The following is a 14,599-nucleotide window of genomic DNA, read 5'->3' on the forward strand; positions in this document are numbered from 1 at the left end:
TGAAAGTGGCCACTTTCATGAGTAATCACATATAAGTTTTTACTATTTCTTTTCCATATGGGTTATTATTCTTCTTATCATCATTATTATATATTTTATTAATTATATTTTTTATTATGATGTTGATTTGGGTGACAATTATTTGAAAAATATTATATATTAATTTTCTAAACATATTAACCATCCCTAAGCTTAAAAAACTCTTAAAAATATTTTTCTTCCTTTAAACTTGTGTATTGTTTGACTTTTAAAATGTTTGTATCAGGTGTAAAATTACTTTTTAAATAAAGTTGTTTTTAATGTGAGCAGCTCCTATTGCCTCGTTTAAAAAGAGGGAGGAGCAGATTGCATAGGAACTGCTTGGGGTCGTTTTTGACCCCACTTGTGGAAGAGTGGGGTAGTGATACAAAAACTGCATTTTTTTTAATTAATGAAAAAATAAATAAATAGAAATGGCTTCATGTTACAAACATATTTTATGAGGAATACCTGGAATATGAATATATTACAACTTTTCATTTTAAAGATTTTGAAGAAAAACAACCCATGGGGTCATTTTTGACCCCACGTGTGCATCTAAGGGTTAAAAGGAAAAAGCTGAAAATTTAAATAGTTAAAAGTTGAAATGTAAATAGTTGGTTTTTGTATTATATGATTTATTTATTATATTTTATGTGGAGTGAATAAATAAAAGTATATTTATGGTGCCTGCTAGAGACAAAGCACGTACAAACCCCAAAACACGTAAAAACTCCATAGCACGTATAAAGGCTGTGTAATTTTGTAGATAATGTCATTGCCCTATGCTCACTGTCGGCAGGTGCAGAAATGAGGTTTTGCCAGGACACTGCTGTCACTAGCACAACAACAGTGGCCTCAATGGAGACAGAGACAGCTCCTGAACTTGCACAGACCGCTAACACAGTTGACCGCAACACGGAAATGCCAGTTGATATTTCACAGGAAACAACAGTCAACTTGCACAGCACAGCAGAAGATTGCCCTGGTGCCAGACTTATCACTAATATCCAAAATACCAATAATGTCAAGGTTATTCAATTTAACATCTTTAAAAGCCTGGAATTCAGTTTAATACGAAAAACCGAAAAAACAATTGTCATGCCCAATACTCCAATAGACAAGAAAGATCGTGATGACACTCGGGCTGCAGGAGAGGGAATGGGGTCTTTTCAAGCAGTCAAACTTCAACTGTGTAACTCCCTTGTCCTTACGGTGTATTGACACTATTGAAACTTTTCAAAAGCAGTCTAATGTTAGAAGAGCTTTTAGGTAAACTGTTTCAGTTGTTGTTATTATTATTCTTATCATCATTATTATATATTCTATTAATTATATTTTTATTATGATGTTGATTTGGGTGACAATTATTTGAAAAATATTATATATTAATTTTCTAAACATATTAACCATCCCTATTCTTAAAAAACTCTTAAAAATATTTTTCTTCCTTTAAACTTGTGTATTGTTTGACTTTTAAAATGTTTGTATCAGGTGTAAAATTACTTTTTAAATAAAGTTGTTTTTAATGTGAGCAGCTCCTATTGCCTCGTTTAAAAAGAGGGAGGAGCAGATTGCATAGGAACTGCTTGGGGTCGTTTTTGACCCCACTTGGAAGAGTGGGGTAGTGATACAAAAACTGCATTTTTTTTTAATTAATGAAAAAATAAATAAATAGAAATGGCTTCATGTTACAAACATATTTTATGAGGAATACCTGGAATATGAATATATTACAACTTTTCATTTTAAAGATTTTGAAGAAAAACAACCCATGGGGTCATTTTTGACCCCACGTGTGCATCTAAGGGTTAAAAGGAAAAAGCTGAAAATTTAAATAGTTAAAAGTTGAAATGTAAATAGTTGGTTTTTGTATTATATGATTTATTTATTATATTTTATGTGGAGTGAATAAATAAAAGTATATTTATGGTGCCTGCTAGAGACAAAGCACGTACAAACCCCAAAACACGTAAAAACTCCATAGCACGTACAAAGACTGTGTAATTTTGTAGATAATGTCCTTGCCCTATGCTCACTGTCGGCAGGTGCAGAAATGAGGTTTTGCCAGGACACTGCTGTCACTAGCACAACAATAGTGGCCTCAATGGAGACAGAGACAGCTCCTGAACTTGCACAGACCGCTAACACAGTTGACCGCAACACGGAAATGCCAGTTGATATTTCACAGGAAACAACAGTCAACTTGCACAGCACAGCAGAAGATTGCCCTGGTGCCAGACTTATCACTAATATCCAAAATACCAATAATGTCAAGGTTATTCAATTTAACATCTCAAAAAAGAAAAGTCCCACCTGCTATTGTGGAGGAGTTGTCACTGCTAATAATGCCATAATGTGTTATCTAGGGGTCTAGATTTATGCCTGTAGTGCACTGCCATGTAAATAATTTGCATTTACTGAATATGTACTGACTGAGTACTACTGTTCAAAAATTGAATAAAGAAACAAACTAATTTTTGCCTCTTTGCCTCATGATATCACCCACTACTAACACTACTTTATTTACTGTATCTTTTGAAAAAAAAATATACCACTATTTATACAGAAAAAGACTTAAGAATATTTAACAGGAGCAGGTTTCATTTTTCCCTGGTTTTATTATCACACTGGAGGACTTATTACTTTAATTCCCAAACCTAAGAAGGACCTACTTTTTATAGACAACTGGAGACCAATACGCCTCCTATATAATGATTATAAAATTTTAGCTCTATTGCTAGCTAGAAGAATGAAATATATTTTGAATGATATTGTAGATGAGACAGTCTGTATTTATGACAAACAGGCACATCTCCAATAATATTAGACTCGTCTTGGATATTCTGGACTACTCAGCATTAATATCTGATGACTCATTTATCCTTCTCCTGGACTTCTATAAAGCCTTTGACTCAATTGAGCATGAATTTATATTTCTTACACTTCAGAAAGTTTTGGTGATATCTTCTGCTAAGATATCAAAACTCTGATTATTATCATGACCCCACAGAGCGGGACATTCACTTTAGCCGAAAAGCATTGAGATGGCCCAGCAAGCTGCAGGAACAACAATGGCCACTGTGGCAAGACCTAAACCTACTTTAAGTAGGCGCTGATTATTTTCCACATTTTTCACGAGTTCTGCATTCGCTTTCATGCTTTTTTCGAGCTCTTCCCTGAGCTTTGTGTTGTCTTTCCTGCTATTTTCAAGCTCTTCCAAGAGCTTTGCGTTTTCTTTACTGCTATTTTCAAGCTCTCCCCTGAGCTCCGTGTTGTCTTTCCTGCTATATTCGAGCTCTTCCATGAGCTCTGCGTTTTCCTCCCTACTATTTTTGAGCTCTTCCATGAGTTCTGAGTTGTCTTTCCTACTATTTTCGAGCTCTTGCTTGAGATCGGGGTTTTCTTTCCTAATATTTTTGAGCTCTTCCCTGAGATCTGCGTTTTCTTTCTTAATATTTTCGACCTCTTCCATGAGTTCTGAGTTGTCTTTCCTACTATTTTTGAGCTCTTCCCTGAGATCTGCGTTTTCTTTCTTAATATTTTCGACCTCTTCCATGAGTTCTGAGTTGTCTTTCCTACTATTTTTGAGCTCTTCCCTGAGATCTGGGTTTTCTTTCTTAATATTTTCGACCTCTTCCATGAGTTCTGAGTTGTCTTTCCTACTATTTTTGAGCTCTTGCTTGAGATCTGGGTTTTCTTTCCTAATATTTTTGAGCTCTTCCCTGAGATCTGCGTTTTCTTTCTTAATATTTTCGACCTCTTCCATGAGTTCTGAGTTGTCTTTCCTACTATTTTTGAGCTCTTCCCTGAGATCTGGGTTTTCTTTCTTAATATTTTCGACCTCTTCCATGAGTTCTGAGTTGTCTTTCCTACTATTTTTGAGCTCTTGCTTGAGATCTGGGTTTTCTTTCCTAATATTTTTGAGCTCTTCCCTGAGATCTGCGTTTTCTTCTTAATATTTTTGACCTCTTCCATGAGTTCTGAGTTGTCTTTCCTACTATTTTTGAGCTCTTGCTTGAGATCTGGGTTTTCTTTCCTAATATTTTTGAGCTCTTCCCTGAGATCTGCGTTTTCTTTCTTAATATTTTAGAGCTCTTCCATGAGTTCTGAGTTGTCTTTCCAAATATTTTTGAGCTGTTGCTTGAGATCTGCGTTTTCTTTCTTAATATTTTCGACCTCTTCCATGAGTTCTGAGTTGTCTTTCCTACTATTTTCGAGCTCTTCCCTGAGCTCTATGTTGTCTTTCCTGCTATATTCGAGTTCTTCCATGAGCTCTGCGTTTTCCTCCCTAGTATTTTTGAGCTCTTCCATGAGTTCTGAGTTGTCTTTCCTACTATTTTTGAGCTCTTGCTTGAGATCTGGGTTTTCTTTCCTAATATTTTTGAGCTCTTCCCTGACATCTGCGTTTTCTTTCTTAATATTTTCGACCTCTTCCATGAGTTCTGAGTTGTCTTTCCTACTATTTTTGAGCTCTTGATTGAGATCTGGGTTTTCTTTCCTAATATTTTTGAGCTCTTCCATGAGTTCTGAGTTGTCTTTCCTACTTTTTTTGAGCTCTTCCCTGAGCTCTGTGTTGTCTTTCCTGCTATATTCGAGCTCTTCCATGAGCTCTGCGTTTTCCTTCCTACTACTTTTTAGCTCTTCCATGAGTTCTGAGTTGTCTTTCCTACTATTTCTGAGCTCTTGCTTGAGATCTGCATTTTCTTTCCTAATATTTTTGAGCTCTTCCCTGAGATCTGCGTTGTCTTTCCAACTATTTTTGAGCTCTTGCATGAGATCTGCGTTTTCTTTCTTAATATTTTTGAGCTCTTCCCTTTGTTTTGCATTTCTTCTACGGTTGTGCTCAAATTGAAGCACTACGTCTCTGTGAATTTGAGACAGTCTCATCTCACTAGCCTCAAGCTGCATTCTTAGTGACTCATCTCCACTATCGCTTCCAGAAGATAAGTTATTTAATGACTCCTGTGGCATTTTTTTAAAGGTTTAAAGCACCGTGTCACAGGTTAAATACGTATTAGCTTTGTCTAAAACAACTGGCTGTTTCTGAAAATGCTCCAATGTAAACTGTTAAAGGAGCTCCCTATTTAAGGACTAGCAGAGAACGTGAAGTCGACCGTGACGTCAGAATGGTCCTTTGTGAAGATCAAAGGATCAAAGAGCGGGGTGCGTTCCAAGATGGCCGAGTAAGTACACGCTGGTCGTGTCCAAATTCAAGGGCTACATCCTCCTGAGGCCGCATTTGTAGACCGATTACGTCACAGCGACGCGCCGAAGGCTGTCCAAATTCGTAGGCTGTGTCCCAATTCAGGGTCTGCACGCTTGAAGTACGCGCACTACGCGTACTACGTACGGTGCGTACTATAAGTACAAGAATCTTTATCTTTATCTGTTGTACAGTGTCCTTGGGTGCTTTGAAAGGCGCTATTTAAATAAAATGTATTATTATTATTATTAAGAAGTGCAGAAGTGAGAGGCTTGTGAAATGGGACGGTCTAGCCTTCGTCTCGCTGTTCAGGTTGCCTAGCAACCATGATACTAATCGCGAGAAACGTTACATGCATGAAGGAGAAAGGAGATGTGACATAAATGAAGGAGAAAAAAATGTTTTGTTGGTCATTCATTTTTGTCATGACATCACTTTGATCAGTTGAGTATCTGAGGCTGAGACCACAGGACTGTAAAACATGATTGTTGGGCTTCATTTCTGTACTGAACAGTCATTTCAAGATTAGTTAGTAAATAACAATTAGCTAATGTTGTTCATGAGACTAAAATCATCTCCCTGTGGTAATGTAAATATAATATGGCCAATATTATAGTATTGTCAGATTATTATGAGTGATATATATACACACACACACACTCACACACATACATACACACACACACACACATATATATATATATATATATATATATGTGTGTGTGTGTGTATATATATGTGTGTGTGTGTGTGTATATATATATATATATATATATATGTGTGTGTGTGTGTATATATATGTGTGTGTGTGTGTATATATATATATATATATATATATATATATATATATATATATATATATATATATATATACATATATATATGTAACTGCACAAAAAATACTGCAGTACATTACACATTAACAAATCAGTGCGAATGCTGATTAAGCATTATGAAAAATGTAGTGTAGTCCTTATTATGCCATTGTACAACAAAAGCACACGAGTGAGAAGAAAGCAATCGTTGCAAATGTCATACATTATTTGATAGATGTAAGCTGTATGAATATGATATTACTAAAGACAATTTACTCATAGGTGATTTAGACTCATTGACGTACTGTTGCTGTCCCCAGAAAGGCAAAGTAACTAACATTCTTCGACTTTTTCCGCATGTAAAAGGAAATTGCATTTGTGATGAGATGATGGATTGTATGTTTGTCGGGAAATTTTTGGGAAGAAAAATGAGGAAATATTTGCTCTATTTCAGCATTTTCAAAAACTGGTTCAACTTGGACAACTTGATTAGTGTTTCAGTTTGGTTTCCACATTCACAAAATCGTTTCAGTTTTAATTATTTCTCAAAAATCTATTTTTTTAAATATTTATTTTAGTAAACAACATTATTTTTCACAACTAGTTTTAGCTTTTAGTTTCGTTTTAGTTTAACCTGGGAAGAAGCACAGGCGTTACAGGGAGCAGCAGTTTCCACCTTTTAATCACCCGCTATTTACATCCAACCAGCAGGTGGCGGTAATGCATCTCTAAGCTTCTTCGCTGACCGCCAATAAATTCAAGAGTAGAGGGGCTTTTATGTTGGAAATACTAACCGGAAGTCATCTGGATATCGTGTGACTTGACCTTTTCTTCAGGTTGAAGCCAGCGATGGTACTCTTTGTTAAGTAACGTGGTGGTAAACGTTGCTTTCAGACAAGATTTGCTCATTTAAATAGCCGCTGTCGCCGTGTCTGCCGTCATTTGTTCATACAAGTTAAAGAAGCGGTCGAACTTCGCTTGTGGGACTACTTAAATCGCAGTTCGCTGACGCTGGTGTGTTGGCTGCAGTTCGAGGGGGGATGTCTCTTCACGGCAAAAGAAAAGAAATCTACAAATACGAAGCGCCATGGACGGTGTACGCCATGAACTGGAGCGTCCGTCCGGACAAACGGTTTCGGTTGGCTCTCGGCAGCTTCGTGGAGGAATACAACAACAAGGTGCGCAGTGTGGTTTGGGCCGCCAGCAGCTAACGCAGCGTTGACGAATTAATGCTAATGCTAGCTGCCCTAGCGTACAATAACAATGTCCGATCTGTTGTTATTTACCAGTAAAACTAAAACAACAACAGTGGGCATATGTGTTAATAACCAGCGCGTCTTTTGTTGTGTATTACTAATAATATCCCTTAGTAACGCCACTATAAATGGATAATTCTAACTCCGAACCCCCTTGGGAACAGTCATTTGGTTTCATTCCCGATATATCAGGTCGTCTGTTTGATATGACAGGAGATGTTTTCCCTCCTGCACAGGTTCAGCTGGTGGGTCTGGAGGAAGAGAGCTCAGAGTTTGTCTGCAGGAACACATTTGACCACCCTTACCCCACCACCAAGATCATGTGGATCCCAGACACGAAGGGGGTCTATCCAGACCTGCTGGCCACCAGTGGGGACTACCTGCGCATTTGGAGGGTAAGAATACAGATAACTGTGTTTTATATAGGAAAATCCTGAACACGCTACAAAGAGAACAAGTAAAATATAATAGATAATATGAATTAAAACCGCGAGTTTCCAAAAGTGATTTAAAAGAAAACGGCAAACAAGACACGGTTAGAGTAGTATGTTGTGAGCAAAGGGGTCACCACACAGGAACGAGGGTGTTGGAAGACATGTATGAGTACAGCATGATAGTGGTGAGGATCAGCTCTGTGCCCCTTCTTGTTTGCACTGGTGATGGACAGGCTGAGAGATGAGGTTAGACAGGCGCATCCATGGACTGTGATGTTCACATGATATCGTGATCTGTAGTGAGAGAAGGGAGCAGGTGGAAGAGAGTCTGGAGAAGTGGAGGTATGTTCTAGAGAAGATTAAATTATTAGAAGAATCAAAACAGAATATATGTGAGTGAATGAGAGGGTGACACGTGTAACAATGAAGACGCAAGCAGCATAGGTAGGCAAGAGAAGTGAAGAAGAGAGTGCAGGCAGGGGGAAGGGAGTGGAGATGAGTTTCAGGGGTGATTTGTAGCACAAGGATAGGAGGAGTGAGAGGGGAGGTTTACAGAGTGATAGTGAGATTAGACATGATTAGAAATGAGTACATCAGAGGGAAAGCTCAGGTTGAGTGGTTTGGAGCCAGATTTAAAGAGGCAAGGCTGAGATGGTTTGGACATGTCCATAGGGAGTGATGGCGAATATTGGTCAAAGGAGGCCTGAATATGGAGCTGCTAGACAGGAGTAAAATAGGAGGACTACAGAGAGAAGATTCGTAGATGTAATGAGAAAGGACATGCAGAGGGTTGGTGTGACAGAAGAGGATGCTTAGAGACAGGGTGAGATGGAGAGAGATGAGCTGCTGTGCTCTAAAAGCAGCAGTTGAAAGATGAAGAATAACAGGGAAGAGATCAAGATGACATCTCTTTATGACCTACTGGCTTTTAGAGTGATCATTAAATATTTTTAATACCTACTATTATGTTTTAAGTTGTACTCTAAAACAGACGGGGAGTAAGTCACCTGATTAAATGTAAGAGCCTGTGGGGCGAAGAAGAATTTGCATTAATTTAACTGGGATGAAATGAATGCACGATTCTGCTTGTTAAAGTCTTAGGAGATAAAATGAGCAGATAACAAATGTAACTGGAGGATCAGACAGCCAATTGTGTTAACAAATAAGAGCTATTTTGTGTCTCTGCGCTATGGAGCTTTGCTGTTGTTAAAAAAATATATATTAATAACACATCAATGACCCACATTTTACTTCTTTATTATGAACTGAAAGTGTCCCGCTGTTCTAACTATTACCTCATGGAACAAATGCATGATTTAATCCTCTTTAGTTGCTAAAAACATATCCAGCTGTTTTAAAAGCAGGAAATATTACATTTGTGAATTGTTGAGGACTTTTAAGAAGATGCATTTGGTCTTTTTTTTTTTTTTTATGTTTTCATAGCAAAAGTAAAAACGGTATTTCCAGCCTTATTTAACTTGTCTGCTGCTGAAATGCACAACTGCATGTAAAAGGACTAAAAGATTTTTTTCGTCCTGGAGGCTGGCTGGTGGCACATTAGCTGGTAGCACTTGTTGTATAAGTCCTTGGGTTTGTGTTGCAGGTCAGCGACACAGAAACACGTCTTGAATGTTTGCTGAATAACAACAAGAACTCAGACTTCTGCGCTCCTCTCACCTCCTTTGACTGGAATGAAGTCGATCCTAATCTACTTGGTAAGTAACCCAGTATGTCATAAACTGTAAAGAGTTACTAAATTGAATGTAGTTTTTCTTTCTTTTGTGACCTTTGAAATCGTTAAGCTTTGTTGCTTTTTCTGCAGGTACTTCCAGTATTGACACCACCTGCACAATCTGGGGGTTGGAAACCGGCCAGGTGTTGGGACGAGTTAACCTTGTGTCTGGACACGTGAAGACCCAGCTGATCGCCCACGACAAAGAGGTGTGTGTGTTTGGAGCCCAGAGGTGATCCCTGTGTTGCTGTGTATGCACAGGAATATTTAATTGAATCCAGCTGTTTGTCTCTGCAGGTGTATGACATCGCGTTCAGCCGTGCAGGAGGTGGTAGAGACATGTTCGCCTCTGTTGGAGCCGATGGATCCGTCCGCATGTTTGACCTGCGACACCTCGAGCACAGCACCATCATCTACGAGGACCCCCAGCACCACCCGCTCCTCCGTCTCTGCTGGAACAAACAGGACCCCAACTACCTGGCCACGATGGCCATGGACGGCATGGAGGTGGGTTTGCTTTAAAATACTATAACACTTTTTTTTGTTTGTTTGTTTTAGGGAGCAAAAAAAGTAACATTTAGATTTTTTGGGGCATGTAATTATCAAAGTACCTCTTCCAGAGTTTTCCATTAAATACCTCAGCAGAAGGAGATTCCCAGAAAGACCTTAGCCATTTTGTAACATCAGGCCACATTTTATCTGTTTGAGGAAAATAGTTTTATTATTATTTAATTTGAAATCTTTTTGTTTAATAGGTGGTTATCCTGGACGTACGCGTGCCCTGCACTCCAGTGGCTCGGCTGAACAACCATCGCGCTTGTGTTAACGGCATCGCGTGGGCACCGCACTCCTCATGTCACATCTGCACCGCAGGTAAGCAAACTGCAAGCAGGCCTTCAGTAAAATTAGAACCACTCACGGAGATGTGTGATCTCAGGTACCGCTAAGACGTAAAATAACACACTTCAGTGTTTAACTAGAAGTTTATATTTGTGTTTTTAAAGGCTTGTAAGATACCAATATGCTGGATTTTGATTTGTAATATTAACTTATCTTTTCTTAGAAACAGAAAACCAGGACTCATGCTACAAAGTCATTCACTTGTATTTTGATATGCTTAAGACAAATAGCGACATATACAATATGAAAAAAACTACGTGTGGGTAATTTAACCATTTAGTGGGGCTTTATCCTTCAGTGGGAAATTTGTGAAATGTTGTGCTTGGCCCATTAAATACTGTTGTTCCATTTCCACAAACTACAAACACGCTCCATCTACCACAAGCAGCAGACTTCAAGCACACTACAAAAAAGTGTAACAGTCGTGATTATTTGGCCATCAAATCTCCACCTGTCCATGTCTGTAACGGGCTATAATTGAGGCTTTTGACTGTAGTCGTATGTCCTGCTTCTGATGTTAGGGGCCATGAAATGTTTAATTGGTGCATTATGTAAAAGATTATAACATGCTATTTTATTTTTGTGGTTTTATGATATTTGGCAAACAACTTCGACCATATTTGAGCAAGGGAGGTGCATTACCTACTGCCAAGCAACAGTGAAAACAAGCGACACAGCATGCAAAAACCCAAAGTTCACTTTCATTTATTTGTCTTCACATTTTTTTTTACAAAACTTTTTTTTTTTAGATTTCTTTTTAAATGTCAAAACATCTAGATTAACATGCAAAAACAGATTTGATCGGTCTTTGTTCGTTTCTTCAGAATTTTTAATTTGAAATAGCAAACTGTGTCCGTTCTTTGAATTATTTTGGTTTAGGAAAAATGCAAATAGATAAATACTGAATGTTGCACTCACTCCCCACGCCGTGAGCGGGGGTTTCCCCTTATAGCCAAAATGTTTGCTGGATGAGGATATGGAGCGAAATAGTGCATGGTTTATTTACCAAATTTCCTCTTGTGGGACAATTAAATGATTATTCTATTCTATTTACAGTTTATTGTAGATGTTTTGCAGACCGTGAGGTTGAGATAACAAACATTAGAATTATCGGAAATTCCTTTTCTTGACAGTGTCAGGCTGTTTCTTTATGGGTGGTTTTTCTGTACCGAGTCTCACGTATTTTAGGACATGAAATATTGCATAAATGGTTTGATTTGTCTTGTAAACCATGACCTTAACAAAGTGTAATGATTTTACTTTAAACACCAAAACCAACATTTGTCTACTTAAAATAAGTTTGGGCAGAAATACAAAACGATATTTAATAAAAACACTTTAGTTTTCTAAAAGTGTGTTGGGCGAGACTTCTCTTTAAAGAAGAGTGCTTTGCCTTTCCCATTTAGTTTTTTTTCTTTTTTTGTGGTAACTGAAACAACCTTCTCTTTGTTGTCAGTATGTCAGTGATTAAGTTAATAAAATCGGTCATAAAAAGCCCGTGGATAGGCCAAATATTCAGTGCAGCAGTTATCCAAATGTTGTGTTCGTTGCTGTAGAAAGTATAACAAAGATTCGATTCACGATTTAAGATGACTCTGCCGCACATCATCACGTCAGAATAGATCAGAACAGCAGTTTTCCAGCTTTAAGCCAGGGTCTGGATAGAAAGGTGCACCGTTCTTTGCTGCTTTTAAGAAAATTCAATATTAGCAGTGTGCTCATTTTGTTACATTTTCTTTAAAGTTATTTTGCCCAGCCCTGGCATAATTATGTTAGAGGAAGCACTTAAACATTTTATTTCCACCTCAGCACCGATATCTCTGCTTTGCCTGCTTCTCGGGTTTCCTTTTCTGTTCTTTTTTTTAAAAAATTCATTAATTGATTGTTTACATTTTATTGTTCCCTTTTCTTTCCGTCTCCTCTAAGCTGACGACCACCAGGCCCTGATCTGGGACATCCAACAGATGCCACGGGCCATCGAGGACCCGATCCTGGCCTACACCGCCGAAGGCGAGATAAACAACGTGCAGTGGGCCTCCACGCAGCCGGACTGGATCGCCATCTGCTATAACAACTGCCTGGAGATCCTGCGTGTGTGAAGTCACGGAGAAGGAGCGCCATTTCAGATGTGGACTTTTTTTTCCGTTCTCATTCCTACGTTTTCAAGACGAGGATGAGGTGTCGAGTGAACTCTCTGAATGTGTTTGGAATATTAAACACCTGCTCCGCAATAACCTGGTTTACAATGTTTTTTCCATGTCTTTACTGTTATATTAACCGTGTTTAAGCACTTATTTATTTTGCTCACATGGTAGTGTTCAGCAGCTGGAAGAGACACGAGTGCTTTGAGCTGCTGCGTATGAAAGTCCGATTTTTGTACTCCTCGGTGTGATTTGTAGCCAGCCGTGTGATATTCATGAAGGGTTTACCTTCCTTGTACATTTCATCTGTTTCCTTTCTAAAGGTTGATACCAGCTACTGTAGGTGCCAGAAGATGGCCTCTCTAATATGTAGGAATATGTTGTAGCCTTTCTCGTGAATGCATACCTTTTTATCGATAATTCGAGGATTAATATATTGCAGTCTTGTTTACCCTTGTGGCAATTAAAGCTGTTAAATTTGGGTGTATGTACTCTCTTCAGATGACTGTGCCCAGCCTCAAGCTTGTGACTGGTGCAACTTTTCGAAAAATGTAAAATAACCTGAGAGGGTTCATGTTGTCACTGCAGTGGTGTGTCATCATATGTTGTGTTTTAGTTCGGCTGGCGATGCTGTGAAGCAACCGTGTACAGCAGCACTCAAAACCTACCAGAGCAATGTTGTTCAACCTTTTATTGCCCCCACCCCCCAATTATTCAATTATTCTCCTCTTTGTCTTATTTTTACATGTAGAAAGTTGTGCTTGGAAAGCTGCATTTTTTTTTTCATGCGCGTGAGCTGTAAAAATGGGAGGAAAAAACTTTCTGACTGTTTATGTCTGCCTCTTTTTTTGTTGTTGTTTTCAGTAATTAAAGGGTCATGTCCTTGTAGCATGCCATTACAAGACAAATTGTACATACATATAAATATATCAACTCAAGTTGTTTGTAAGACAAGTGTTCATGCCGTAGTCTTTTTTTCTTTTCATAAAGTTTAATATGGAATTTACTCAAATAAATTGTATTCCTCCATGTCTTACAAACTAAGCCTTGTGTTGCCTTATTTCTTTTTTGCCCCCCAGCTTTTGTAAGATCATTTTACTGTTGCTGCCTTTGCATGGCACGAGTTAATCTATTTAGAAAGCTACTGCTGTCAGCACATTCATCCTGCAGTTCTCAGAGAGCCAGAGCTGTCTATTTACAGTTCGGGGTCATTTTCACCTTACGCTCAGTTGCCTCTCTCCAATAAACATAATTTCAGTTTGTGTTGGTAGAAGGGTGAAAAGAGGGGGCACCCGGATTTGAACCGGGGACCTCTTGATCTGCAGTCAAATGCTCTACCACTGAGCTATACCCCCTACAGGTGTAATACTGTCATTTTCTCTTCTTAGTTGTCAGTTCCCTGATAGGTCAAAAACACTGTTCTTGTAAAAGAGGTAGCTTTTTTTTTTTTCAGTGCAAAAAAACCTCAACATTGCACTTCCCATCAATAATTTTAAGGTCTGATACTTGCTTTTCATAAGAATTTACTACTATTCCTCCTGAAAATTCTGAAAGGTGCAGCCTTCCAATTTTAAATTGGGCTAATCTGCTCTTCCACTCAGCTTTCTGTGCAGCTGATAAATTTAGATCACTCCCTAGAAGTCACGTTATGACCACTTATGCTGGGCACATGCTTTAAATTTGTCACAGAAATTAAACATGAACTTTTCTTTTGCACTGACCCAAATTTTGAGCGGCGGATCACCACTGGCAACGGAAGCTGGGTTTCCAGGAACTGAGCTTTTTCATCAGTTTTCATGTGAAGAGTGGACAGTTTCCTTTTCACATGTCGGGTTAAGAGGAAGCCCAGGAGGATACTAAACTGGCTTCATCCTGTTGTGCACTATAAAGTTGTCCCGAGTGTGAGACTATCAACAAGGAGTTCTAGTGTGATGCCCTGAGTTCTTTGGCCACACGCGTCATACTTCCTCATCACCTGCTCCCCTTGGCTTTGCAGGATTGCTGTTTTGACACATTAGAGGACATCCAGCTGCCACTGCAAGTGACACAACAGCAAGGGGACATAAGCAGCCTTCCTTTGAGAGACCTGAAAACATC

The 14,599-nt window shown here is 38.6% G+C and overlaps 1 protein-coding gene across 1 annotated transcript; it reads left to right on the forward strand.

Annotated features, from left to right (window-relative positions):
* The first annotated feature begins 6,812 nt into the window (after window positions 1-6,812).
* dcaf7 (ddb1 and cul4 associated factor 7) lies at window positions 6,813-13,546 on the forward strand. Its single transcript, XM_082529764.1, has 7 exons — window positions 6,813-7,217; window positions 7,532-7,690; window positions 9,333-9,444; window positions 9,552-9,670; window positions 9,759-9,968; window positions 10,217-10,334; window positions 12,288-13,546. The coding sequence occupies exons 1-7, from the start codon at window positions 7,080-7,082 to the stop codon at window positions 12,458-12,460; spliced, it is 1,029 nt and encodes a 342-aa protein (XP_082385890.1). The 5' UTR covers window positions 6,813-7,079; the 3' UTR covers window positions 12,461-13,546.
* Window positions 13,547-14,599: the final 1,053 nt, after the last annotated feature.

This window comes from Aulonocara stuartgranti, assembly GCF_965226115.1.
Source record: "Aulonocara stuartgranti genome assembly, chromosome: 4".
Taxonomy (NCBI): Eukaryota; Metazoa; Chordata; class Actinopteri; order Cichliformes; family Cichlidae; genus Aulonocara; species Aulonocara stuartgranti.